A 27657-nucleotide genomic window follows, 5' to 3' on the forward strand; every position below is an offset into this window, starting at 1 on the left:
TGCAAAGCCAAAGGACCCAGGTTCGATTCCCAGGACCCGCCTAAACCAGGTGCGCAAGGGGGCACACGCATCTGGAGTTCATTTGCAGTGGCTGGAGGCCCTGGCGGGCCCATTTCCCACTCCTCCCCGGCTTATTTATGTAAAAATATTTAAAAAAAAAAGTTGTGGGCGAGACATGGAATGATGGAGGATGCAGTAGAAGAGCTCAGGGACAGTCACAGAGTGGGAGTTGGGAGTTTAAGGCCAGCCATACATACATACATACATACGTAGTGAGATCCCACAAAAATAACCCATGGACCGGAGCAGGGGTCATACAATCTGGGTGGCGAACATGAAGGGTTGGGTTTATATTCAGATTCTGGTCCCCGGTGCTCTCTCCACGCCTGCGCTAGTGGGGCGCGGGAGGGAGGTCGCTTGGCAGAGTCCGCCTCGCGAGCTGCGGGCTCCACCCCCGCCGGTCCCTCCCGGCCCGGTGCAGCTGCTTCCGGGCTCGGCGAGGTGGCGGGCCCCAGGCTCGGTCCCTGTGCGGTGAAGCCCGACGCCCGGGTCCCCAGGTAGGCCGGTGCTGTGCCTTGGGACCGGGATCTCCGAGGACATCTCCGGTGTGACCTTGCAGAGGCCGCCTCTCAGCAGCGCCCTCGCGGGACCGGGAGGCCCCTCTGCGGGATCCGTGACCCCTACGGGAAGGGACGGATGTTACTGTCTGGAGTTTGTTGAACACTTCGTCCCATCTCCCAAGAGACTTCCTGCTCCGCGAGCTCCCGTGGCCAGCAGTTTAAGGTCTCCTCACTTCCAGGAGGACCAGCCAAAGAGCCCTTCTTCCTGTCTTCCTTTGATGGAGCACCACCTCCCCCGATTCTGGGGCACCTTGGGGTGTGGCCTTGGTGAGTGAAACTTGGGGTGCTGACTGTTGGGAAGAAAATTTGGAAGCAGGACACGGGGTGGGGGCGACCCTGGCCTTGTCAGTTCCTCGTGTGTGTGTGTGTGTGTGTGTGTGTGTGTGTGTGTGTGTGTAGTAGGTTTAGATGAAGCAGGCCAGTTGATCACACCACTCTTGGGGCTTCATGAGCGTTCAAGAAACAGGAGAGCCCTTCTTGAATTCAGGGTAGGACAGCATCACCGAACATATTTCTCTTCTGAACCCAAACAGATTTTGGCTTCTGAGGAGACTCTCCAGAGGTTAATCAGTGCCAGGAAGTGGTCGCAAATTTGGGGGCTATAATACGCATTGCAGCCATGTTCCTGCGAAGGCTTGGTAGCTGGCTACCTCGCCCTTGGGGACGGCGGAAACCAACGAAGCCTGACCCCCCTGCCCCAGAACCCAGATGGGTGGACAGCTCCCCCGAGAATTCAGGGAGTGACTGGGACAGTGCGCCGGAAAATATGGGAGATGTGGGGCCTCCCAAGACCAAGGACTTGGGGTCACTGAGGAGCCGTGGGGCTACTCCAGAAGCAAGCAGGGAGTCCCAGCTTGAGCAACTGGGGAACAAGAGAATGGATCCCCTCAAGTGGGACAAGACTGTCTCCAGCACTCCAGAGTCTGTGAGACTGGAGCCTGGAGGAGCCATTCCCAAATTGGGATGGGATCCTGTGGATTCAGGAAGCACCAGGATATCCAGGGTGTCCTCTGAAGGAGGCCTGTTTACCTCTGGACCTTTGGAAACCTCAGTGGAGAAACCTGGCCAGCGTCAGAAGCTACTGGGCTGGCTGCGGGGGGAACCAGGTGCTCCCCCACAGTACCTGGGGAGCCCAGAGGAGTGTCTGCAGATCTCCACCAATCTGACCCTGCACCTGTTGGAGCTGCTTGCCTCAGCACTGCTGGCACTGTGCTCTCGGCCACTTCGGGCAGCCCTGGACGCATTGGGTCTCCGAGGACCCATAGGCCTCTGGCTACATGGGCTGTTGTCCTTTCTGGCTGCCCTGCATGGGCTCCATGCTGTACTGAGTCTGCTTACTGCCCACCCGCTGCATTTTGCCTGCCTCTTTGGCCTCCTGCAGGCCCTGGTGCTGGCTGTCAGCCTCCGGGAGTCCAGTGGGAATGAGGAGGCCACTGAGTGGGAGGACGAGGGATCTGGGAGGGAGGCTGAGGAGCGGGAGGAGGCCCAGCAAAAGGACTGTGACAGTGGGTAGGGTGGGGACAAAGGGTGAAGACACTGTGACCTTTAGGAGGAAAGTGGGGACACCCAGTTTGTAAGCACAGGGACCTCAGGGGACGGGAAAGAAACCCTAGAGCAGGAGGGCACAGTGACACCCTTCACATGCAGTGAGAGACAGTGCTGTTCAACGGGCTGTCTGCTTATGGATAGTGGGGCATTGCCCGTGGAATCACCAGCTGTTATTACCTTTGGCTTTTACATTTTTCCCACCTCAAGGTTTTTTCTTTCTACCATGTTTTTTTTTCCCCACCTCCACTGCTAAAAAAAAAAAAAAAAAAAAAAAAAAAAAAAAAAAATTGTGATGGTGGAGAGTGAAGACCAAAGGGTACGTTCCACCTTTCCCAAACTCCCCAGGGGTAGAAGAAGCCAGAGGCAGGACAGAGGTCTCTATGAAGAGGGTGATGGGAGATTCATATCCTTTGTATCCCGGGACCTAAGCCATGTTGGGGGGGCGAGTGCTTAGAACCGGGCGTCTATAGGGGCTGCAAGTGGTATGGTGCCTGCAGGGAGGATGTGGTGCTCATGGGAGCCAGAAGGAGTAGGGAGAGCGCCGGCAGTGTAGCACCGGCACTTGTCATCTCCACTCAGTGTCCTTTCTAACGTCGTCCACACTACATCCTAAATATACCACTACAATGTGAGAGGTACTGCCCTCAGTGTCCTTCCTGATGTCATCCAGCTGGGGGGAGGCAAGGTGGCAGAGGGCTCAGGAGGAGTGCCTAAATAGGGGACATGGCATTGACATCTGGAGATAAAACCCATAATGAGATGAGGATTGAAAAGTCATCTTTATTATCCTTGAAAGGAAATTGAGAGTCCCCAGTGTCTCTCCCCCAACAATTCAGGTCCTACTGTATCTGAGGGCACAGACGATGTTCCAGGTCAGATGCTGGACAGCCCACAGGCCTCTGATAAGAAGAGGGAGAAGAGAGAAAAGGATGGAAAGGAAGTTGGGGAAGAAGCCAGGCTGGTGGTAATGGGGTGGGGATGTGCTTCATTCCTGTGTCTAGTTTCTCTCCCCAATGCTGGGATTAAAGGTGCACACCACCACACCTGGCTTGCCTGGCTCTTGTTTAATTTCCTTTATTTATTTATTTATTTATTTTTAAGACTGGGTCTGACTGTGTAGCCCTGTCTGGCCTGGACTTGAAACTCATGTTGAACAAGCTGACCTCAAACATGTGGCAATCCTCTTGCCTCCTGAATGTGGGAATTACAGAGATGCCTTAGCATATTTGGCCAGAAACTTATCTTTTGAGTGGCCCAGAGTTCCCCCATCTGTTTCCTCAGCTGATAGCATAGCTGTTAGCCATCTCCTTCTAGTGCCACCCTAGCCTATGAGAAGTGGAGGTGTCAATATAGCCACTCTGGTTTCTGCCTTTGGCCCATGCCTTCCAGAAACATCACATGAACCCTTTCATCCAGCACCCACAGAAGACTTGGTGAGTCCCAGGTCTCTTCAGGGAGACTTTAATCCCTCACCTTGATTCCTGGGAGTTACTAAGAAGGCTTTGAAGTCCAAGCAGGAGGTTAGGGACTGGAATTCCTCCACACACTTCTCAGGAGGGTGTGGCAAGCGATCTGGAAGGGCAGGGTGCAGGCAGGTCAGACAAAGTTCTTGCTTCCCAAGGCTGCTCCCTCCTTCTGTACCCAACCTATGCTGGGAGGATGTCCAAGGGCCCCAACTACGTGAAGGCCTTTTGCTTCCCTGTCTCTCTCTCTGACACTTCCCACTTTGTATCCCCACTTACTGTAGAAGAGAAAGCGTTGGTAACCCTGGCCTGTCTCTTTCAGCACGATTCCATCTGGGCAGGAGCTGGAGAAGAGCTCTGTTTTCATGTCAGGGCGGCCTGTGGGGGCGGGGAGAGGGTGAGGGCAGATGAAAAACCAAGCTGAGCCTGGCCTGGGGGTGTAGGACAGCAATCTCAGCTGCTCAGAAGGCCAGGCAGGGAGACTGCAAGTTCAAGGCCAAACTGGGCAACTTAGTGAGATCTTGTCTCAAAATAAAAAGTAAAAAGCTAAGGGCTTGGGATGTAGATCAGTGATAGATTGCTTGCCTACATTCAATCCCCAGGGATTAAGGAAAAGGAAATTTAAAAATGAAATAAAAGTTCAGGGAGATTGGAAAGGGTGAGGGCTGAGAACCAACCTTCAGTTCTGAGATCTGTGCTCCCTTCAGTCAAGTGGTAAGTCCATCTCCGGGGCACACAGAGACCATTTTTCCTGCAAAAGTGGCAAGAAGGAAGAAAACCCAAGTGTCATCCCAACCACACAGTGCCAGCCTCTATTTCTTCACTCTTACATTATTCCTTCCTACATCCTGGCTCCCTTTGGGTTTGAGGTTACCAAGGGACAGTTAGGCTCAGTCTGTCTCCATAGAACAACTGGTCAAGAGTAGTGGATCTAAGTGCTAAGTAGGTGGGCGCTCAGTTTGGGCTGAGAGAATGCCCATAGGTTCCTCTGCCCCCTCACCACTCACGTGCGGATGGCAGCATGAAGCTGGAGCTGCCGGGGGACAGAGTCAGCAGCCATGTTGAAGACAATGTTGTCCACAGAGGCAAAAGTTGCCAACTCCTCCTTGGTGGGGGCTGCTCCTGCGATAAAGTACCACTGGCCCAGGTGGGGCTCTGTAAACTAGACACAAGGGAGTGAGAGGGTGAGTTCATGGGTCCATCCAACGTCTTCATCAGTCAGTGGAGCAAAACTTGGGGAGTGATAGGTTGGTTGTCTTTCTCCTTTCCAACAAGGAACCATGAAAGAACTTTTCCTTCTTGCATTCTCCAGGCAGCCTGTTCAACCACCCCACCTCCCAATCTTGCCACATCTCTACATTTATGATGACAACACTGGTACTTTTCTTGCTTCCATCATCAAAACACCCTTTTCCTCCCTTTCTTTTTCTTTTCCAACATGCTTTCTGGTCATCTTAGGCTGCTCACCCAAGGCTCTCAACTTTCCCCATTCTCGGTACATACCTCTTTCTCGTTCACTCGCAGGGTCGTCAGTTGACTGTGCTCAGGGCACTGATAGATGGAAGTAAGGAGAATGCCATAGAGGTAGAGCAGAGCTGCCCAGATTTGGTGGAACATCTCAGGTAGGAGGGAGCTGGTGCTCTGTGAGTGAGGGGACTGGTGCCTTAACTATTCTCTTCTGGCTGCCCAGTCCTGTCTGTTTCCAGCCCCCTTGCCTTGACCCTTGACCCTTTTACCTGCTAATAAGTAACTTCAACTTTGTTTTCCAGCCCAAGCCTGGATTAGTTACCTACAGCCTTTGAATATTGGGGCCTTCCTGTCCCTGCTCTTTCTGGATGCAGCCACTCCATAATACACACTGGTACATCCCAGGACTCTCAGGAATTACAGAGCTGAACCCTGCAGGTAGAAGCAAGCCCATGGTCTTCCAACCCGCATTGGAGCTTTGCTGTGTTGGGCTCATTGATGAGACATGACTTGATGTGTCCTTTCATTCATTCATTCACTTAGCAAACTTGTTTGCCAGGAACTGGCTAATCCTTGCAGACATTTACAAAAACAACAGTTCCTAGCCTTGAAGAAATCTGTATAGGAAAAACGAGCTGTACAAACAAACCAGTGCAGTACAAACTGATAAGTGCATTACAACAAGTATGAGCCAGTCTTGGGTATGGTGGATCTCTCTCTGAAGTTATGTTACAGTTGGGGAATCAGTAGGCACACACCCTGGAAAAGCTAGACACAAGGAATTCATTTACTTATTACTACAAAAAGCCTATAAAAGCTAGTGATGAAATGACATAGACACTGGTGCCAGAGTGTGCCCAAACCCTAACTCTACTACTTACTACACCTGAGGATGTTACTGCCCTGTTACAGTTTTTTGTTTTTTTTCCTAGTGCTGGGGATCAAACCAAGAGCATCATATATACTAGGCAAGCTCAGAGGGGGCACTGAGTCACGTCCCCAACTCCCTGAGACAACTGTTAATCTTTATGTCTTGTTTGTTCCATCTCTGAAATGGGCAACTCATAAATCTCAGAGGATTATTCTTTTTTTTAAATTAAAAAATTTTATTTATTTATTTGAGAATGATAGAGAAAGAGGGGGAGAGAGAGAGAGAATGGGTGTGCCAGAGCTTTCAGCCACTGCAAATGAACTCCAGACACACGCGCCCTCTTGTGCATCTGGCTAACATGGGTCCTGGGGAATTGAGCTTGGAACCGGGGTCCTTAGGCTTCACAGGCAAGTGCTTAACCACTAACCACTAAGCCATCTCTCCAGCCCCTTTTTTTTTTTTTTTTTTTTGGAGTGAGGGGGCTGGAGGTAAGTTATTAACTCTAGACAAGTCTGACCTGGAATTCACTCTGTGGCACCAGGCTGACTGGCTTCAAACTCACAGTGATCCTACTTCTCTGAGCGCTGCAATTAAAGGCCTGTACCACCACTCCAACCTTGAAAAATAGTTTATTTACTTGAGAAAAAGGCAGATAGAGAATGGGTGCACTAGGGCCTCTAGCCACTGCAAATGAACTCCATACACATATGCTACCATGTGTATCTGGCTTACGTGGGTTCTGGGGAATCAAACCTAGGTTCTCAGGTTTCACAGGCAAGTGCTAAGCCACCTCTCCAGCCCCAATGTGTATATCTTGACTTTTTTTTTTTGTTGTTGTTGTTGTTTGTTTGTTTGAGGTAGGATCTCACTCTAGCTGAGGCTGACCTAGAATTCACTATGAAATCTCAGGGTGGCCTTGAACTCTCAGTAATCCACCTACCTCTGCCCCCCCAAGTGCTGGAACTAAAGGCGTGTGCCACCACACCCCGCAACAATTTTTTTTTCTTGAAAATTCTTACCATTATTTAAAAATTACCAGAGGTAGGAGGGATCATCACCATGAGTCCAAGGCCACCCTGAGACTACATACTGAATTCCAGCTACAGTGAGATCCCACCTCAAAAAATGAATTTTTTTCAAAAAGACATAGATATTGGCTGGTGCCTAGTGTATAGAGCAGATAAGACAACCAGAGGTGGGACTTATAATTTGTGAGTTGACACAAAAAGATTTGATCTAGTGACTTTCTCAAGAACCCTGCATCCATGTCTTAGGTGTGTACTGCCCTTTTCCTAACTGCCTGTCTTTCCCCATTGATGACTGTTTAAATCTATATTAAAATAGATGATTCTCTGCCCCCCAAAAAGAAAGTCTGCGAAGTGAGACTTGCTGGGTGCTTATGATTTAGTTAAAACAAACAGCAATGGTGTCATTGGCCTGTGATCCCAGTACTGGGGGAAGTGGAGGCAAGTTTCAAGCCAGCTTGGGCTATAGTGAGGTTTTGTCTCAACATAACAAAAAACTGGATGATAAGCATGAGTTATATTTTTCTCTTTAGGGTAATATGTTTTGGTGCCAGGAATCAAACCTCGATTTTGTGCATGCTAGGAAAGTCCTCTACCACTAAGTAACACTTCCAGTCTTTGAAAAAAAAATATATATAATATATATTTGGATTTTTTCAAGGAAGATCCTGGAACTCATGATGATTCTCCCCCTTCTTCTTCTTGAGTATTTAATTAATTAATTTATTTCAGAGAGAAAGAGACAAAGAAAGAGAGAATGGAAGTGCCAGGGCCTCCAGCCACTGCAAATGAACTCTAGATGCCTGTGCCCCCTTGTGCATGTGGCTTATGTGGGTCCTGAGGAATCAAACCTGGGTCCTCAGGCTTCACAGGCAAACGCCTTAACTGCTAAGCCATTTCCCCAGCCCTCAGGATTATCCTTCTACCTGTGCCTCCTGAGTGCTGTGCTGAGTTTAAAGGCATATGCCACTATGCCTGACCTTGAAACATTTTATAGTAATAAACTAAAATGTAACAATTAGCTGGGCACAACAATTAGGTGGCACACACATTTAATCCCAGCACTGGGGAGTCAGAGGTGGGAGGATGGCTGTGAGTTCAAGGTCAGCCTGAGACTATATAGTGAATTCCAGGTCAGCCTGGAATAGAGTGAAACTCTACCTACTAAAACAAACAAGCAAACAAGCAAAAATAAATAAATAAATAAATAAAATAAAAAATAAACACACCCTAAAATGCAATAATTTATTGGGATAGTAAAGAACAGCTCCATTTGGAGTCTGGGAGTCTGTCAGATCTACTACTTGAGTTGGCCTAAGTATATTCATGTACAAAGTTTTTTCTTAATTTTTAAAAATTATTTTGGTGTTTATTTATTTATTTATTTATTTTTAATTTTTTTTTTTTAAATTTATTTGAGAGTGACAGACACAGAGAGAAAGACAGATAGAGGGAGAGAGAGAGAATGGGTGCGCCAGGGCTTCCAGCCTCTGCAAACGAACTCCAGATGCGTGCGCCCCCTTGTGCATCTGGCTAACATGGGACCTGGGGAACCGAGCCTCGAACCGGGGTCCTTAGGCTTCACACACAAGCGCTTAACTGCTATGCCATCTCTCCAGCCCGTGTTTATTTTTGAGGTAGGGTCTCACTCTAGCCCAGACTGATCAGGAACTCACTCTGTAGTAATCCTTCTACAGCAACCTCCCAAGTGCTAGGACTAACAGCGTGTACCACCACACCCAGCTGTTATTTTTTCTTTTTTAAATTTATTTCTTACTTGATAGAGAAGTAGAGAACGAGTGTGACACGACCTCTAGCCACTGCAAACGAACTTCGGACTCATGCACCACCTTGTGTATCTGGCTTATGTGTGATCTGGAGAATCAAACCTGGGTCTTTAGGCTTCGCAGGCAAGGGCCTTAATGGCTAAGCCATCTATCCAGCCCTATTATTATTATTTTTTAAGGCAGGGTCTCATTCCAGCTAGGGCTGACCTGGCACTATTGTGTAGCATCAGGGTAGCCTTGAACTCATGGTGATCCTCCTGCCTCAGCTTCCTTTGTGCTGGGATTAAAGGTGTGAGCCACCATGCCCAAGCTTGGTATTTCTTATTATTTAAAAAAAAATATGGGCACACCAGCGCCTCCAGCCACTGCAAACAATCTCCAGGCAGATGTGACACTTTATGCATCTGGCTTTATGAGAGTACTGGGGACTCAAACCCAGATCCTTAGGCTTTGTAGGCATCTTAGTAACTGCCGAGGCATCTCACCAGCCCCTAATTTAAAACAAATTATTTATTTGCAAGGAAAGAGAATGAGCACACCATGGCCTCTAGCCACTGCAAAGGAACTACAGATGCATGCTTCACTTTGTGCATCTGGCTTTAAGTAGGTACTGGGGAATCAAACCTGGATTCTTGAGGCTTTGCAGGCAAGCACCTTAACCGCGAAGCCTCCTCTTCAGCCCCGGCATATATATTTTTTAAGACTGGGTCTCACCATGTTGCCCTCAAACATGAAGAAGACCCACCTGCCTCAGCCTCCCTGTACTACAGTTACAAGCTACATAGCAGATGTCAATGCCCAGCTCAAGGCTTTGACTATATGGTACGAACTGTTCACGAACAGTTTACTGGAACTGTCGGGGCAGGAACGGCACCTGGGCATAAAGTATGAGCTCCAAAGAGACCGAGCGGGCTGGGGGAAGGGAACCGAGAGGCTGAAGGCACCCCGCCCCGCTCCCGCGACGGGCCCTTGGGTCGTCCTGGTCTCAGAATCTTAGCTCTCAGTCCAGTCACACTCAGGTTTCCAACTCCCAACAGCCAGTAACACACAGGACGCCCACAGTCGGCCAAAAAAAAAAAATCACGCGGCAGAACGCGGGCTCAACGACGCGAATGCAAACAAAACAGCCCACGAGACAACCCCAACCGTCCCCGAAAAGGTCACTTCCGGCGGCGGCGAGGGGCGCGGGAATGACGAGAGAGGGCCGCAGGATTTTAGGTGGCTACCATTGTGTCGCCTGAACTTCTCTACCCGAGAAAAATGAGCGTAGAGAAACGAGGCTCAGCCCTCAGTCTCCAGGTCCACACAGGGGTGTACAGCCTCTCCCGAGGCACAGGCTGCGTCTCACTAGGTGTATGTATATGTGTATGTGTATATATATATATATATGCATGTATGTATGTATGTATACATATATATACACACATACTAATATACATATATATATATATATATTTTTTTTTTTCCTTCAGGCGTTCACTGTGGCCACCTCCGCTTGGTAGCGCTCCTGCGCGCGCAGACACAAGGTGTACACAGCCTGAGGGGGCGGGGCTTAGTAGGTGCGCGTGCGTATCGCGTCTCACGCAGGCGCAGTACGGTCCCCCGGGCGACGGCGGCGGAGGTTCCTCGGGGTGTTCGGCTCCCTTCCACCTAGGCCGGCCCCGGCCCGTCTTGCCCCTCGGAACTCGCTGTTTTGGGGCTCGGGAATTTCTCGTCGTGCCCCATAAAAGTAAATTTTAGGGACCTGGGGGAGCCGGAAGTGCCGCCTCGAGATTTCCTCACCCTCACACACGAACGGGGAAACGGAAGTCACTTTTAGTGCCAGGTTAAGGGAGACCGGAAGTGACGGTACTGTGGGACAGTCAGGGGCGGAGTCGCAGGGCGGTGGGCTGTGTATGTGTGTGTTTGGCCGCGTGTGCGTAGAGTTGTTCGGCTGGGACACCGACAGAAGGCGGAGACGGAAGGAAGGGGCGGCCTGCTAGCCGGTCCGGCCTCCCGTGAGTGTCCGCCGTCTCGGCTCTGGCGTGATTTAAGGCGGTTCGGTGGTTGTGATGCGCGTGCGCGAAGCCACTTCTCCGCCGAGCCTAGCCGACCCTTCTCCACCCCCCCTCGCGTCGTCCCTTGCACTTCCCCACCTTGCAGGCCCCGTTCCCCTGTCGCCACCGGTGATGACACTGGCCTTGCTCTCGCGCTTCCTCCCCAGGCCCCACTGGCCCTCCCTATTGTGACTGGCATTGCAGCCCCTCCCACCTCTCGCCCTTCAGCTCCCTCCGCCTCGTCCATCTCCTGCCCTTTGTGTGTGTCTTCCTGTGCCCTGGAATCCGAGAAGGGAGACGCGAGGGCGGGTATGAGTGTGTATGCTTGTGCAGGAGAAACTTTCTAGGTATTGTGGCAGAGATCGAGACGGGGAGGCTTCCGGGTATGTAAAATCTGGGCCGGGCTCAGCGAACCCTCCTCCGGTCGTCTTTCCCTAGAGAGCTGTCGGCCATGGAGCCTGCCAGTGATAGTACCAGTACCGCTATGGAGGAGCCTGACAGCCTGGAGGTATTGGTGAAGACCCTAGACTCTCAGACTCGGACTTTTATTGTGGGCGCCCAGGTGAGACCTCAGTACTTAGAGGAGACACGCATCAGCTTTTTCCCTCGTTCCTTTAGGCTGACCTTGATAATTTTTGTCCTCAAATTTTTTTTATACCTTTGTTCATATTCTACATAGAACATGATGATTTTTTTGTTTTTGTTGTCAAGTGAGATTCCGTTGTAGTTCCCTACACCTTGATGGAACCCAGTGCAGAGGTAAATACAGAGGAAGGAAGAATCTGTTCACTGTCATTGTGGGCAGACCTTGTCCCAGACGGACAGACATGTCCCTAGCCTTTGGGAGGGGAAACAACATATGAACTTCAGACAACTGTTTTATTTTTTAAAATGGATAAGTTGATTACAGGTTTATCCTGTGAACGCATAATCAGGTAGAGACCTAATATACTGTTAAACAGAAATGTTAATACCTGGCACAGTTTGAAGTTTAGTGTAGCATGGACACGGTTATCTGTGCTCCTGCCCCTGTAATTCTTGGAGACGAAATCATGAGTAGTCAGTTCATAGCTTTCTATCACACGTGCTTTTGAGAGAAAAAAAAAAATCTTATACTTTTTTTGTGAGTTAACAACATATATAATACCTAGTTCTGCTACTTTCCAAGAGTCATTTGTCTAGTTATGAATTTTAGTTAATTTTTTGAGACAGTCTCAGTAGCTCAGTATGGCCTTGAACTTAATATATAGTTAAGGATGGTCTTGAACTCCTGATCTTCTACCTTTTCCTTCCAAGTCTGAGATTACAGGCATGTCCCACCATACTCAATTTATTTTGAGGTTTTCTTCTTCTTTTTTTTTTTGGTGGTGCTGAGGATTGAACCTAGTACTTTGCACATACTAAGCAACTGTTCTATCACTGAACTCTTCCTCCAACCCTTTACTTCCTTCTCACCTTCTTGTAACCTGATTCCTTATCCCATCCTCTTTGCCATTGTTTTTGTCTTTGAGATTACTACAGGGGATAAACCACTGGTGTCCTTTTGTGCTTGGAAAGGAGTCATTGATACCTGTCACATTTCACTTGGGAGTGAGGCAGAGGAGGAGAGAAGGGATGTCAGTCACTTCATTTTGTTTGTTGTCCATGTTATTTCTCCCTGGTACTATACCTTGAGCTTGGTTAGTCGGCCATCTGTTATTTGGTAGGCATTGTGAGTTGGTGGTAATTCTACCCTGTTTTGACCCTTTTCATCACCTCAAGTCATCTGTCCTCTGTTCTTAAGTCTTTCTTTCTTTTATTTCCTGATTGCTTTGCATGTCTCTTCCTGCTTACAGATGAATGTGAAAGAATTTAAGGAGCACATTGCTGCTTCTGTCAGTATCCCTTCTGAGAAGCAACGGCTCATCTACCAAGGGCGAGTTCTGCAAGATGATAAGAAGCTCCAGGAATACAGTAAGGGAGTGGGGGAGCCCTCCCAAGGTTGGGGCTGCTGTGCAGAAACCATTACCTTCTCATACATTGTTTTGATGTGTATTTTTTCCCCCCTGCAGATGTTGGGGGAAAGGTTATTCACCTGGTGGAACGGGCTCCTCCTCAGACTCAGCTCCCTTCTGGAGCATCTTCTGGGACAGGGTCCGCCTCAGCTACCCATGGTGGGGCACCCTTGCCTGGTACTCGAGGGCCTGGGACCTCTGTTCATGACCGGAACGCCAATAGCTATGTCATGGTTGGAACCTTCAATCTTCCTGTAAGCCTGTGTTTTACAAGGGAGGGTTTTGTGGATAAGGGTAGTTTGGGTTGTAGTAGTAGCAGGGAGCTTATAAGCTAGGTAGGTGACTAAGTGATTAGATTGGGTTTGGAGGGCCCTCTGGTCTAATACTGCCTCAGTTTTTGAGGAAAAGAGGGTCAGGGGGAATCCAAAAAATGAGTTAGATATATGGAGGCCTTAGTATGTGGCTTCTCCCAGAGCAACTTCCCTTACCCTTTCCCCAGAGTGACGGCTCTGCTGTGGATGTTCACATCAACATGGAACAGGCCCCGATTCAGGTATTGAGGGGCCTGGGAGGGTCAAGGAAGGGGATCTGGGAGAAGGAGGCCAGGCCATGAGATGGGGGAAGGTACCTGGTTGAGAAGATGCCTGGGTTCTGGGTTATTATGTGGTGGAGCTCATACCTTCACCTCAGACCTGCACTGATCATCCCTTTTATGTTGTAGAGTGAACCCCGTGTGCGGCTGGTGATGGCTCAGCACATGATCAGGGATATACAGACCTTACTGGCCCGCATGGAGGTGAGTGGAAAAGTCTTGCTCTGGTTTCTCCTTGTGTCTCTTTTCTCATGGGTAGGCTGTAGGAGCTTTGCTGTCTGTGTGATGAGATTCTGCTGGGTTCTCATTTTCTAATCTGGTACCTTCTGTGTGCAATTGTTCTTTTAGATAGAGAACGTTACTTTATGAGACTATCTTGTCCCTGCCAGGTTGTGTGTGTGTGTGTGTGTGTTTTCTCTCCAAGTAGGGTCTTGTTCTAGCTCAGGCTAACCTGGAATTTACTATGTCCTCCTCCTCTGCCTTCCAAGTGCTGGCATTAAAGGTGTGTACTACCACACCTCGCTTTTTAAATTTTTATTTTTTATAAAATGTTTTATTTATTTATTTATTTATTTGAGAGGTAGAGAGTGGACATGCCAGAGCCTCTAGCCAGTGCAGACAAACTCCAGAACTGTATACAACCTTGTCCATCTGGCTTATGTGGGTACTGGGGAATCGAACCTGGGTCCTTAGGCTTCATAGGCAAGCACCTTAAGTGCCAAGCCAATTCTCCAGCTTTTTTTTTTTGTTTGTTTGTTTTTGTTTTTGTTTTTGTTTAAGGCAGATTCTTGCTCTAGCTCATACTGACCTGGAATTCATTCTGGAGTCTTAGGGTGGCCTCGAGCTCACAGTGATCCTCCTACCAGAGCCACCTGAGTGCTAGGATTAATGGTGTGTGCTGTCACTTCCAGCTCTCTCTTTCTTAGGGGGGGTGGGGGGCCTGTTTTGTTTTGTTTTTTTTTTGAGGTAGGGTCTCACTCTGGCTCAGGTTGACCTGGAATTTACTGTGTAGTCTCAGGGTGGCCTTGAACTCATGGCGATCCTCTTATCTCTGCCTTCCAAGTGCTGGGATTAAAGGTGTGTTTCACCAAGCCCATTTCTCTCTTTTTTTCTTTTTTACAGCAGAGTCTTGCTATATAGCCCTGGCTGGCTGGCCTGGAGCTCAGGACAGTTCTGCCTTAGTGTCTCAAGTACTAGGATTATAGGTGTGTGCTGCCTTATCTAGCTTCTGCTAGTCCTCCTGATTTCTAGTGCTTGGAGAGTTAGTTTCAGACTTACTAAATAACAACATAAAATTTCTTCCATTATAGGCTGGAAAGATGGCTTAGCGTTTAAGGAGCTTGCCTGTGAAGCCTAAGGACCCACAATTGAATCACCAGAACCCACATAAGCGGCATATGCATGGTGGTGCATGTGGCTACAGGCTCTGGTGCACCCGTTCGCCCCCCGCCATTGAGCCTGGTGTGGTGGCTCACCTTTCATCCCAGCACTCAGGAGACAGAAGTAGGATTTCCATGAGTTCAAGGCCACCCTGAGACTACACAGTGATTTCCAGGTCAGCCTGGACTAGAGCAAGACCCTACCTTGAAAAACAAAAAATTCCTCTATTGAAGCAGAGTCTTAACATTATTCAGTTTCTAATATATATATATATATATATATATATATATATATATATATATATATATAAAATTTATCTATTTATTTATATATTTATTTGAGAGTACGAGAAAGAGGCACAGAGAGAGTGTGTGTGTGTGAGAGAGAAAGAAAATAATGGGCATGCCAGGGCCTCCAACCACTGGAAATGAACTCCAGATGCATCCACCACGTTGTGCATCTGACTTTTGTGGGGAATCAAACCTGGATCCTCAGGTTTCACAGGCAAGTGCCTTAATCACTAAGTCATCTGTAGTCCAATTTCTTAACTAATGATAGTTTAATATTGAAATGTTCCAGCTATCAGTTTGTTCCATAGATGCAGCCTGTGGCCTTTTCCTGTTATGAAAGTTTGAAAATCATGGTTCCTATTGTTACTAATTGATTTACAGATACTACAAATGTTTATTATTATGTGTCTTATTTATTTATTTATTTATTTTTATTTATTATTTATTTATTGGATTTTCAAGGAAGAATTTCACTGTAGCCCCAGCTGGCTGGACTCAAAACTCTCAGAAATTCTTCTATTTCTACCTCCTGAGTGCTGATTTATTTATTTCAGAGAGCGAGAGAATATGGACATGCCAAGGCCTCTAGCCAAACAAACTCCAGATGCATGCATTACCTTGTACATCTGGCTTTATGTGGGTACTGGGAAATCAAACCCAGGTTGTTAGGCTTTTCAGGCATGTGCCTTAACTGCTCAGCCCTATTAATCCAGTCCCCAGTTTATTTTAAGTTTACTTTTTTTTTTGTTTGTTTTTCAAAGCAGGGTCTCACTGTAGCTCAGGCTGACCTGGAATTTACTATGTAGTCTCACGGTGGCCTTGAACTCACAGCCATCCTTCTACCTGTGCTTCCCGAGTGGTGGGATTGAAGGCATATGCCACCATACCCGGATTAAGTTTACTTATTTGCGTGGGTATGTGCATGTGTGTATGGGCTTGCTAGGGTCCCTTTGCTGCTGCATATGAACACCAGACATTTGTGCCACTTTCTGCATCCTACTTTACATACATGGGTGGCTTGGGAATTGAACCTGGGCCAGCAGGCTTTACAAGCAAGTACCTTTAATACTGAGCCTTTTGGTGGGGGGGATTCAAGGTAAGGTCTTGCTCTAGCCAAGGCTGACCTGTAACTCACTCTGTAAGTCATGCTTGCCTTGAACTCACAGTAATCCACCTACCTTTCTGAGTGCTGGCTTATTTGTGTGTGTGTGTGTGTGTGTGTGTGTGTGTATACACGTGTGTATGTATGTTCATATGTGTGTGTAGGAGTTGTGTGTCCTGAGATTAGTTGTCATTCTTGCAATTGCTGTCTACCTTTTTTTTTTTCTTTGTGGCATGCTCTCACTCTACCCCAGGCTGACCTGAAATTCTCTCTCTGGCCGAGCTGGCCTTGAACTCACGATGACCATCCTCTATCAGCTTCCCTAGTGTTGGGATTGAAGGTGTGAGCCACCATATTTGGCTTCCCCTCTTTCTTTCTTTCTTTCTTTTTTTTTTTTTAATATTTTTTTGTTCATTTTAAATTTATTTATTTGAGAGCAACAGACACAGAGAGAAAGACAGATAGAGGGAGAGGGAGAGAATGGGCGCACCAGGGCTTCCAGTCACTGCAAACGAACTCCAGATACGTGTGCCCCCTTGTGCGTCTGGCTAATGTGGGACCTGGAGAACCGAGCCTCAAACCAGGGTCCTTAGGCTTCACAGGCAAGCACTTAACCGCTAAGCCATCTCTCCAGCCCTGTCTTCCCCTCTTTCTGAGGCAGTGTCTCATTGACCTGGAGCTCACTCGTCTGAACTGGTTGGCCAGTGAACCCTAAGGACCAGCCTGGCTGGTTTCCAGCACTGGAATTAGAGGTGCATGCCTAGCATTTACCAGGGTATTGGTAATAGAACTCAGTTTCTTCTTTCTTTCTTTTTAAATTCATGAGAGAGAGAATGAGAATGAATGAACTAATAAGTGAATGAGTACGCCAGAGCCTCTAGCCACCGCAAATGAACTCCAGACACATGTGCATCTGGCTTACATGGGTTCTGGGAAATTGAACCTGGGTCCTTAGGCTTCACAGGCAAGTGTCTTAACTGTTAAGCCATCTCTCCAGCCTTTTTTTTTTGTTTGCTGTTTGTTTTTTCAACATAGGGTCTAACTCTAGCTCAGGCTGACCTGGAATTCACAACAACCCTCCTACTCCCTCCCAAGTGCTGGGATTAAAGGCATGTACCACCACACCTGGCTTTAAAAAAATTTTTTTTTTAAATAATTTTATTTATTTGAGACACAGAAAGAGTGCTACTGCAAAGGAACTCCAGACCCATGCACCACCTTGTGTATCTTGGCTTATGTGGGATGGGGTTCTTAGGGAATTGAAACTAGGTCTTTAGGCTTCACAGGTAAGCCCGTTAACCGCTAAGCCATCTCTCCAGCCCCTGGTGTATGTAATTCTTGGCAGCAGTCTCACCCTTCCTTTTGTGTCCTGTGTCTCCTGCACCTTCAGTGTCGAGGGGGACCCCAAGGACAGCCCAGTCAGCCACCCCTACAGACACCAACTGTGGCTCCTGAGACAGTAGCCTTGAGTTCACAAACATCAGAACCAGTGGAAAGTGAAACACCTCCTCGGGAGTCCATGGAAGCAGAAGAAATGGAGGAGCGTGCCCCAGCCCAGAGCCCAGAGCTCACCCCTTCTGGCTCAGCTCCAATGGGCCCAACACCTGCATCAGAGACAAATGCACCCAAGTGAGAGATGGAGGAAACCATTGGGTCTTGGGGGCTCCTGGCTGCAGTGAGACGACCAGTTAAAGATAGGATGGGAAGAAAAGCATTGCTTAGTGTCTTCCTTGTAGATTGAATTTTTGGAGGGGAGGAGGGGATCTGAGTGTGTAGATAGAGGAAGTTAGGACTGCAGCGAAGGAGAAGCACTGCTCCCCTTGGGGCAGGGGTGTTCAGATGGAGCCTCCTGGGCCTGATAAATCTCTCCCCTGAGAGCCCTCCCTTTTTAGAGCTACTTTCTTGCCACTGTCATGTAGGAATGTGGGAGCAGTTTGCTTCCTTGTCTCTGCTAGGAGGCCTTCAGGATTATGGGTTAGTCTCTGACGACACTCATGTTGCCCTCTGGTTTTTCACAGCCACCCTTCCCCTGCAGAGCATGTGGAAGTGCTCCAGGAGCTGCAGCGTTTGCAGCGCCGTCTCCAGCCCTTTCTGCAGCGCTACTGTGAGGTCTTGGGTGCTGCTGCCACCACGGACTACAACAACAATGTAAGCTCTGTGATAGCTCTTCCTAAGTACCCCACAGCAGAACAGGCTACAGCAGTGTGAGCCTGTGATAGCCCTTCCTAAGTACCTCACAGCAGAGCAGGCTACAGCAATATGAGCCCTGTGATGGGTCTTCCCTTCCCACTGTCATTGTGAATCCCTAATGCCCTTAATTGTTCAGGCAATCTTAGTAGGTATTCTTTATGTGTGTCAAATCTTATTTGAAAGGTTGTTTGAGAAGTTTTGATTCATACAGAAGCTCCCAAAGACAGAATGTGGTGCAGTCTCAGGCACTATCTCTACCGTTTGTCACATAGATTCCAGCTTAATAACTCTGCCTTTCTGGGTTTGACACAGCATGAGGGCCGTGAGGAGGACCAGAGGTTGATCAACTTGGTGGGGGAGAGCCTGCGACTGCTGGGAAACACTTTTGTGGCGCTGTCTGATCTGCGCTGCAATCTGGCCTGTGCACCCCCAAGGCATCTGCACGTGGTCCGGCCCATGTCTCACTACACGACTCCCATGGTGCTTCAGCAGGCAGCCATTCCCATCCAGGTGTGTTAGGGGAGCCTGGGTATAGGAAAAATGGAGGGGACATGATGGCATGATTCAAAGTGGTAGATGAACTTCAAGGAGGATGGAGACTTTGAAAAGCTATGATGTTGAAGGGTAGATAGAAGAATCTTTAGTGATGGCTTTGGGGTGCTCTCGGTTAGGCCCTTCTGTTTTTCTTACTTTGCCTGACATCTGTATCTTCAGATCAACGTGGGGACCACTGTGACCATGACGGGCAATGGGACTCGACCTCCCGCAGCTTCCAATGTGGAGGCAACTTCTCCAAGTTCTGGCCAGGCTTCATCTCTGGCTCCTGCTTCTACCACTGTTGAATCCTCAACAGAGGGGACTTCCCCTCCAGGGCCAGCTCCCCCACCAACCACCAGCCACCCGAGGGTCATCCGGATCTCCCACCAGAGTGTGGAACCTGTGGTCATGATGCACATGAACATTCAAGGTGGGGCAGGGAGGTCAGCACTGATGGCATGTGTGGGGAGAGAGCAAGAGGGACCTGGTTAGTGTGAAGGGAGCACTTTCTTCCCAATTAGATGGAGGGAAGGACAGATAGGCTTTCTGGACTGGGGGTGGGAGCATATCAGATGGCTAATATCAGGAGGGTATGGTCTGGGCCTCACCAGTCTCAATACCATTCATTTCTGCACACACCCCCTCCCTGTCTCCTTTTCCAGATTCTGGTACACAGCCAGGTGGTGTCCCAAGTGCTCCCACTGGCCCCCTAGGACCACCTGGTCATGGACAGACCCTGGGTAAGAGTGAGGGTATCAGAGCAGCTTGAGTTCTGGGTAGAGAAAGTGGTAGGGCTGAGTGGGTGGGTTGAAGGGGTTGAGGTTCAAGGTTACATCAGACCCGCCCCCCAGGCTCCACCCTCATCCAGCTGCCCTCCCTGCCCCCTGAGTTCATGCACGCCGTCGCCCACCAGATCACTCATCAGGCCATGGTGGCAGCTGTTGCCTCCGCGGCCACAGGTAATGACCTGGAAGGGGAGGCCTGGGAGGTGGGGCTTAGTCCACTGTGGTGGGTATTGCTGACTGGCGGGCAAGGGCCCGGCCCTCAGCCTTCTTTGGTCTCTCTCTGCCACCCACAGGACAGCAGGTGCCAGGCTTCCCAACAGCTCCAACCCGGGTGGTGATTGCCCGTCCCACTCCTCCACAGGCTCGGCCTTCCCATCCTGGGGGGACCCCGGTCTCTGGGACTCTGGTGAGCAAGAGTGAGGGAGTTCCAATGGGCAGTAATCCTGGGTGGTATTTGGGAAGTGGAGAACTAAACCCACTCTTCATCTCCCTAGCAGGGTGCTGGGCTGGGTACCAATGCCTCATTGGCCCAGATGGTGAGCGGCCTTGTGGGGCAACTTCTTATGCAGCCTGTCCTTGTGGGTGAGTCCATGTTCTTCCCCACCTCAAACTTGAGAGAGTCAGGCTGGGGCTGGGTGTGCTAGGACATGCCTATAATCAGACATGGAAGGAGGATCACACTGAATTTGAAGCTAACCTTGGTTATAGGCTAAGGTCAAGGCCTTCCTGGGTGGGCTACTGAGTGAAACCCTGTGTCAAAAAGGAAAAAAGGGCTGGCCATGGTGGCATACACTTTTAATCCCAGCACTTGGGAGGCAGAGATGGGAGGATTGCCATGAGTTTGAGGCTACCCTGAGATTACATAGTGAATTCCAGGTTAGGCTGGGCTAGTGTAAAGACCCTATCATATTTTAATATATCTTATTTATTTGTTTATTTGAGAGAGGGAGGGAGAGAGAGTGGACACACCTGAGCACCCAGACACTGCAAATGAACTCCAGATGCATGTGCCACCTTCTGTATCTGGCTTATGTGGGTCCTGGGGAATCAAACGTGGGTCCTTTGGCTTTGCAGGCCAGTGCCTTACCTACTAAGCCATCTCTCCAGCCCCCTATCTCATTTAAAAAGAAGAAGAAGAAGAAGAAAACGGGCTGGAGAGATGGCTTAGTGGTTAAGGTGCTTGCCTGTGAAGCCTGAGGACCCATGTAAGCCAGATGCACACGGTGTACATGTGCCTGAAACTTGTTTGCAGTGGCTAGAGGCCCTGGTGCACCTGTTCTCTTTCTCTCAAATAAATAAATAGTTGGGCATGGTGGCACATGCCTTTAATCCCAGCAGTTGGGAGGCAGAGGTAGGAGGATCACCGTGAGTTCAAGGCCACTCTGAGATTACATAGTAAATTCTAGGTCAGCTTGGGCCAGAGTGAGACCCTACCTTGAAAAACCAAGTAAATAAATAAATAATATATTTTTTAAATAGAAGGGGTCTGGGGAGATGACTCAGTGGTTAAGGTCACTTGGCTTACAAATCCCAATAGCCTGGGTTTAATTCCTCAGTACCCACATAAAGCCAGATGGACAAAGTGACACATGCATCTGGAGTTCATTTATAACAGCAAGAGGTCCTGGTATGCATATTGATTCTCATTCATACTAATTTGCTCTCAAATAAAAATACTTAAAAAATATTTAGTTACTTATTTGAGAGCCTTTTTGGAGGTTCTGGTATGGGAACACAGCTATTTGTATACCCTTGCCCAAAGACCAGACCTCCTCTGTTCTGGCAAGGTTGTCCTCTTTGACGAAGCGCACATCTTAAGGAGGGATGCAGATGGAGCAGTGAGGGAGGAAGGGGACACACCTAGCCAGCAAGATCAGACAAATCAACCCTGGCGATCAATGGGGTGACAGATACCGCAGCCAGATTGCCCTTACGTCCTTTGAGAGAGAGAATGTGCATGCCAGGGTCTGCAACAAACTACCAGTGCATGTACCACTTTGTGCATACTAGAGGATTGAACCCAGCCAGCAGACTTTGCAAGCAAGTGCCTTTAATTGCTGAGCCATCTCTGCAGCCCAAAAATACTTTGGAGAAAAAAGATTTCCAGCCAGGTGTGATGGTGCATGCGTTTGATTTCAGCACTTGGGAGACAAAGGTAGGAGGACCATTGTGAGTTTGAGGTCAGCCTGGAACTACAGAGTGAGTTCCAGAGCATCCTAGGATAAGGTGAGATCCTACCTCAAAAAAACAAAGGGCTGGAGAGATGTCTTAGGGCTAAGGCACTTCCCTACGAAGCCTAAAGACCCATGTTTGATTCTCCAGATCCCATGTAAGTCAGATGAACAAAGGTGAGGCAAGTGCAGGTCTCACATGCCCAGTAGGTGGCATAAGTGTGGACATCAGTTGCAGTGGCTGAGAATTGACATGTCAATTCTCTCCCAATGAAATAAAAAATGAAAAAGATTTTCTGTGATGGAGAGATGGTTTAGAGGTTAAGGCACTTTTTAAAAATTTTTAAATTTAATTTTGTTTTTTACAAATTTTGTTTATTCATTTGAGAGAGACTGAGAAAGGCAGATAGAGAGATTTAGGCATACCAGGGTCTCTAGTGACTGTAAACAAATTCCAGATGCGTACACCACCTTGCGCTTCTGGCTTACATGGGTACTGGGGAATTGAACCAGGGTCCTTAGGCTTTGCAGGCAAGCATCTAACCCTCTAAATTATCTCTCTAGCCCCTGATTTATTTGTTTATTTATATGTTTGTTTATTTGAGAGCAACAGACAGAGAAAGAGGCAGATAGAGACAAAGAATGGGTGTGCCAGGGCTTCCAGCCACTGCAGACGAACTCCAGTCGTGTGTGTCCCCTTGTACATCTGGCTATTGTGGGTCCTGGGGAATTGAGCCTTGAACCGGGGTCCTTAGCTTCACAGGCAAGCGCTTAACTACTAACTAAGCCATCTCTCCAGCCCTAATTTTTTTTTTAAAGAGATTTCCGTAACTCCTGCATGATGTTCCTTTCCTAGCCTGCTCACTGGTACTTCAATGTCTTGGTTTTAGCTTTTTATGCAGAAAGACCAGAATGGGGCTGCGGTGATGTCTGTCTACTTTTTCTTGATTTCACTCTTTTGGTTCCTGACAGCTCAGGGGACCCCAGGAATGACTCCATCTCCAGCTCCTGCCACTGCCTCAGCTAGTGCTGGTACCACCAACACAGCTACCACAGCTAGCCCTGCTCCTGGGGGTCCTGCCCAGCCTCCACCCCCTCAGCCCTCTACAGCTGACCTTCAGTTCTCTCAGCTCCTAGGGAACCTGCTGGGGCCTGCAGGGCCAGGGGCTGGTGGGCCTGGCATGGCTTCTCCCACCATCACTGTGGCGATGCCTGGTGTCCCTGCTTTTCTCCAGGGCATGACTGATTTCTTGCAGGTGAGTGACTTGCTTCCCCTTCATCCTACCTTTTTGTCCCCAGTCCAGCCATGGCAGTGAGATACTTTGTCACCATTCTAGAGCCTTTGAGTCATAGGCTGTGGTAACAAGTGAGAGGAAGGTACCTGTGGATTCATTGATCATAAATCCTGGGTTTCTTGTTGTTTTTGTTTATTCTAGAGGTAGGGTCTTGCCCTTTCTAGCCCAGAATTCACTTTGTAGTCTCAGGGTGGCCTCAAACTCCTGAGTACTGGAATTAAAGATGTGCACCACCATGCCAGCTACATCCTCCATGTTTTTTCTATGGTGCTGGGGATTGAACCCAGGGCCTGTGTATACTAGGCAAGCTCTACTACTGAACTGCATCCCAATCCTAAACCCTCTCTTTTGGAGATGATAAAGTCTAGCAAGTGTTGGTGCTTTCTGCTCTGGTCATTCAGAGGCAGAGAGAATTCTGTTGAATATCTGCTGTGAGTATTTTGTTCTAAGTAAAGACCAAAATCTGGCTTGCTGCCTTCCTTCCCAGGCCCCTGTTTTGGGCCCTTTTGATGTTAGTTATTACCTTGACCCCATGACATTGTCTTCTGTTCTTTATTCCTTCTCTGCTAGGCAACACAGACAGCCCCTCCACCCCCTCCACCTCCTCCACCCCAACCTCCTGCCCCAGAGCAACAGACTACACCACCACCAGCCCCTTCTGGTGGCACAGGGAGTCCTGGAGGCCTAGGTCCTGAAAGCCTGCCGCCAGAATTTTTCACCTCGGTGGTGCAGGGTGTGCTCAGCTCCCTCCTGGGCTCCTTGGGGGCTCGGGCTGGCAGCAGTGAAAGTATCGCTGCCTTCATCCAACGTCTCAGTGGATCCAGCAACATCTTTGAGCCTGGGGCTGACGGGGCTCTCGGTAAGCAAATGGAATGCATTGGCCTTCTCTGGTATAGGACAGCTAGGGGAAGGTAAATGGCCTTCGTTGTTAAGATGATATGAGGCTGATGGACTTAAGGGGTATGTAGGCTAGGAAGTGAAGTTGATTGCTAACTTTCATCCCTTTCCCCAGGGTTTTTTGGGGCTTTGCTCTCTCTTCTGTGCCAGAACTTCTCCATGGTGGATGTAGTGATGCTTCTTCATGGGCATTTCCAGCCCCTACAACGGCTCCAGCCCCAGTTGCGATCCTTCTTCCACCAGCACTACCTGGGGGGCCAAGAGCCCACACCTGGTAACATCCGGGTAAATGAAGCCTGGGGCCCCGAGCTCTCACTCCTTTCTATCTCACCTCCTTATTCCTGGCTAAGCTTCTCTGTCAGCTGAAGCTACAGCCGCTTCACCTGAGCCCTGACATTTTAGGGTGGGGAGGTCGGTTGAGGACCGACACTTGGGACTGAACCTGTGATGTTCCCCTGTAGATGGCAACCCACACATTGATCACCGGGCTAGAAGAGTATGTGCGGGAGAGCTTTGTGAGTGTCCTTTTTATATTCAGTCCTAGGTTTGGTCAGGGCACCTGGTGTTCCCTACTGCCTGCCTACTCCTTCATTTCTAGTTCCTCAGGAGTCTTGATTTGGAGATTTTTGTGTTTTGTCTCAGTCTTTGGTGCAGGTTCAGCCAGGTGTGGACATAATCCGGACAAACTTGGAGTTTCTCCAAGAGCAGTTTAATAGCATTGCTGCTCATGTGCTGCACTGCACAGGTCAGGGGCCAGCCCAGGGGGTGGGGGCAGTGTTCCATATGTGCAGGGCTGCTGGTGCTAGTTCCCTACTTATATTTGTCCTACAGACAGTGGATTTGGAGCCCGGTTGTTGGAGTTGTGCAACCAGGGCCTGTTTGAATGCTTGGCCCTGAACCTGCACTGCTTGGGGGGGCAGCAGATGGAGCTTGCTGCTGTCATCAATGGCCGAATTGTAAGCACCACTCAGTTTCAGGTCGCAAGCCTCTTTCTCTCAGTGCTCTGTAGTTTATTTTTCTTCTCGAAACTGCCATCTGAAGCCCTGGCTGGATATGGTAGCTTGCAAAAGCTGGTTGAAGATGTGTTAGGAGTCTGCTTTCTAACCCTCAGCGTCGTATGTCTCGTGGGGTGAATCCATCTTTGGTGAGCTGGCTGACCACTATGATGGGATTGAGGCTTCAGGTGGTTTTGGAGCACATGCCTGTGGGCCCCGATGCCATCCTCAGATATGTTCGCAGGATTGGTGATCCTCCTCAGGTAAGGTAGTTGATGGTCCATGGAGTCAGGGGCCTTGTGGGTACTGAAAAGGCCTGAGGGGGCTCTTTGTTGTTCTATTTCTGTTCAATTTCACAGCCACTTTCTGAAGAGCCAATGGAAGTTCAGGGAGCAGAAAGAACTTCTCCTGAGCCTCAGGTACCAGGGAGAGGTCAAGGGGCCAGATAATATGGAGTGGGATGAGCTGGAAAAAGAAGGGCTCAGAGGCTAAGGATTCTTAAGTCCAGATCTTTCTGCCATCTGACTTTCAGCGGGAGAATGCTTCCCCAGCCCCTGGAACAACTGCAGAAGAGGCCATGTCCCGAGGGCCACCCCCTGCACCTGAAGGGGGCTCCCGAGATGAACAGGATGGCGCTTCAGCTGATGCAGAACCTTGGGCAGCTGCAGTCCCCCCAGTAAGTGGCAGGAGGTGATCCAGTAGGTTAAGGCAGCTACAAGTTGTGCAGCTGACTTTCTAACCCTTTCCTCCCCAGGAATGGGTTCCAATTATCCAGCAGGACATTCAGAGCCAGCGGAAGGTGAAACCTCAGCCACCACTGAGTGATGCCTACCTCAGTGGTATGCCAGCCAAGAGACGCAAGGTTGGTCTGTCTCCCTGAGGGTCTGTACACAGTTCCCATGGCATAGTTAAAACCCTAATGCTGGAGGCTCTTCCTCATTCAGTCCCTTCATCTACTGAGGAAGTCTGTCTAGGACTCAGACTTGTTCATGCTTGACCACTGCAGCAGGACTTTGCTAACCATTCTGTCTCTCAAGTCTCTTAAATCCCCAAGTGACTAGGGCCCATTTTCTAAGGTGGGCTTCATCTTGAAGAGTAGCTAGCTATCTCTGAGTTCCAGGTGGCAGTTGTGCCCTCTTGTACTGAAGAGCTAGTTTGGCACATACTAGTTACTTTTGGCTAGAACCAGTTAGGAAGGCATTTCTGCTTCGTGGACTGTTCCCTTCCTCAGCATATTTACTTGACATTGAAAGGGTGAGCTGGGTGGCTGCACTGGGTCTGACTTTGATCACTTTCCCTCCCAACCTTGTCCCCCAGACTATGCAGGGTGAGGGCCCCCAGCTACTCCTCTCAGAGGCTGTGAGCCGGGCAGCTAAGGCAGCCGGAGCTCGGCCCCTGACAAGTCCTGACAGCCTGAGCCGGGACCTGGAGGCACCAGAGGTTCAGGAGAGCTACAGGCAGCAGGTGCCCCCACCTTAAAACAGAATAAGGATGGTCTAGTGGGAGGGGTCTGGGCCAGGGTCCCTCTTCCCTGGATCTTTCAAGAGTTTTTACTTGTGGTTCCTTATTGGGCTTGAGTGTGGCTGGTGGAACCAGCAGTAGCTACTGTGGGGTTTGGTCTTTGGGATCATGGTAAATAGACCAGAGCTCCGCCAACCTGTGTGTCCTTTCCCTAGCTCCGGTCTGATATACAGAAACGACTGCAAGAAGATCCCAACTACAGCCCCCAGCGCTTCCCTAATGCCCATAGGGCATTTGCTGATGATCCCTAGCTTTCTTTTCAACTAGGGGACCATTTCCCCCTTTCCTTCACAGTATTTAAGAAATAAAAGTCGGATTTTCCTGGCTCTGTTGTCTCCAAGTTGTCTGAACCCCTTAATCTTGTGTGGACTTCTTCCCAAATAGTGCTGGAAAAAGGACCTAGTAGTTAAAAGTGCTTGCCTGCAAAGCCAAGGAACCTAGGTTCCACTCCCCAGCACCACATAAGCCAGCTATGTAAGGTGGCACATACCTCTGAAATTTGTTTGCAGAGGCTGGAGGCCCTGGTGTAGCCATTCTCTCTCTGCATATCAAATAGTACTATATAAGAACCTAGCTATCATACCAACTTCTAACCCTTTTTTCCCCCTTTTTTTCAAGGTAGAGTTTCCTCCAGCCCAGGCTGACTTGGAATTTACTATATAGTCTGAGAGTGGTCTTGAACTCACATAGATCCACCTACCTGTGATTTGGTTAAGTTTTTATATGGAACATTTGATATATAAATGTAAGGAAAGTGGTGTAGCTCAGTAGTAGAGCATTTGACTCTGTAAATGCTAGAATATATATATATATATATATTTTTTCCCCCCCCAAAATAGGGTTTCACTCCAGCCCAGGCAGACCTGGAATTCACTATGAAGTCTCAGGGTGGCTTTGAACCCACAGCAATCCCACTACCTCTGCCTCCCAAATGCTGTGATTTTAGGTGTGCACCGGCACACCTGGTTTAACACTCAGTAAATTTGAGCATGTGCAGACCTATGCAACTAGCACACAGTAGAACATCAAGCCACATAGGTCTTTGTCCAATCCCAAGAACCCACTTAGGACATATAGCTGTGACTAGTGTC

At 48.9% G+C, this 27657-nt stretch overlaps 3 protein-coding genes across 22 annotated transcripts; 2 read left to right on the forward strand and 1 right to left on the reverse strand.

The window, feature by feature from the left end:
* Positions 1 to 745: 745 nt before the first annotated feature.
* On the forward strand, positions 746 to 2806 carry C8H6orf47 (chromosome 8 C6orf47 homolog). Its single transcript, XM_004673332.2, has 2 exons — positions 746 to 887; positions 1154 to 2806. The coding sequence occupies exon 2, from the start codon at positions 1240 to 1242 to the stop codon at positions 2131 to 2133; it is 894 nt and encodes a 297-aa protein (XP_004673389.2). The 5' UTR covers positions 746 to 887; positions 1154 to 1239; the 3' UTR covers positions 2134 to 2806.
* Positions 752 to 26892, forward strand: Bag6 (BAG cochaperone 6). Of its 20 annotated transcripts, none has more exons than XM_045156801.1 (26): positions 752 to 887; positions 11256 to 11379; positions 12653 to 12770; positions 12869 to 13065; positions 13311 to 13364; positions 13533 to 13607; positions 17566 to 17804; positions 18194 to 18323; positions 18678 to 18875; positions 19080 to 19332; positions 19565 to 19642; positions 19754 to 19861; positions 19981 to 20093; positions 20182 to 20269; positions 22831 to 23114; positions 23724 to 24012; positions 24166 to 24335; positions 24512 to 24565; positions 24693 to 24795; positions 24882 to 25006; positions 25162 to 25308; positions 25405 to 25464; positions 25578 to 25721; positions 25800 to 25907; positions 26363 to 26509; positions 26722 to 26892. In XM_045156801.1, exons 2-26 carry the CDS (start codon positions 11269 to 11271, stop codon positions 26815 to 26817), a joined length of 3489 nt encoding a protein of 1162 aa, XP_045012736.1. In that variant the 5' UTR covers positions 752 to 887; positions 11256 to 11268; the 3' UTR covers positions 26818 to 26892. The 20 variants fall into 20 exon arrangements, with proteins under 20 accessions (XP_045012736.1, XP_045012735.1, XP_045012733.1 ...); XM_045156800.1 differs by lacking the exon at positions 752 to 887 and adding an exon at positions 10372 to 10510; XM_045156798.1 differs by lacking the exon at positions 752 to 887 and adding an exon at positions 10478 to 10629.
* Apom (apolipoprotein M) lies at positions 2929 to 5374 on the reverse strand. Its single transcript, XM_045156816.1, has 6 exons — positions 5135 to 5374; positions 4639 to 4793; positions 4309 to 4382; positions 3911 to 4009; positions 3642 to 3740; positions 2929 to 3067 (listed from the first exon to the last, which is right to left on the reverse strand). Exons 1-6 carry the CDS (start codon positions 5246 to 5248, stop codon positions 3042 to 3044), a joined length of 567 nt encoding a protein of 188 aa, XP_045012751.1. The 5' UTR covers positions 5249 to 5374; the 3' UTR covers positions 2929 to 3041.
* Positions 26893 to 27657: the final 765 nt, after the last annotated feature.

Source organism: Jaculus jaculus, chromosome 8 (assembly GCF_020740685.1).
Source record: "Jaculus jaculus isolate mJacJac1 chromosome 8, mJacJac1.mat.Y.cur, whole genome shotgun sequence".
Lineage (NCBI taxonomy): Eukaryota > Metazoa > Chordata > Mammalia > Rodentia > Dipodidae > Jaculus > Jaculus jaculus.

Excerpts from the sequence above, each read along its gene's own strand:
- C8H6orf47 (XM_004673332.2), top strand. The coding sequence starts at position 1,240 with ATGTTCCTGCGAAGGCTTGGTAGCTGGCTACCTCGCCCTTGGGGACGG.
- Apom (XM_045156816.1), bottom strand. The coding sequence starts at position 5,248 with ATGTTCCACCAAATCTGGGCAGCTCTGCTCTACCTCTATGGCATTCTC. Across the intron at positions 4,794-5,134 it reads TGCGAGTGAACGAGAAAGAG|TTTACAGAGCCCCACCTGGG; the intron begins GTATGTACCGAG and ends CCTTGTGTCTAG. Across the intron at positions 3,068-3,641 it reads AGTAACTCCCAGGAATCAAG|AGGCCTGTGGGCTGTCCAGC; the intron begins GTGAGGGATTAA and ends TCTTCTTATCAG.
- Bag6 (XM_045156795.1), top strand. The coding sequence starts at position 11,139 with ATGCTTGTGCAGGAGAAACTTTCTAG. Across the intron at positions 18,324-18,677 it reads CCACGGACTACAACAACAAT|CATGAGGGCCGTGAGGAGGA; the intron begins GTAAGCTCTGTG and ends GGTTTGACACAG. Across the intron at positions 19,643-19,753 it reads TGGTCATGGACAGACCCTGG|GCTCCACCCTCATCCAGCTG; the intron begins GTAAGAGTGAGG and ends CCCGCCCCCCAG.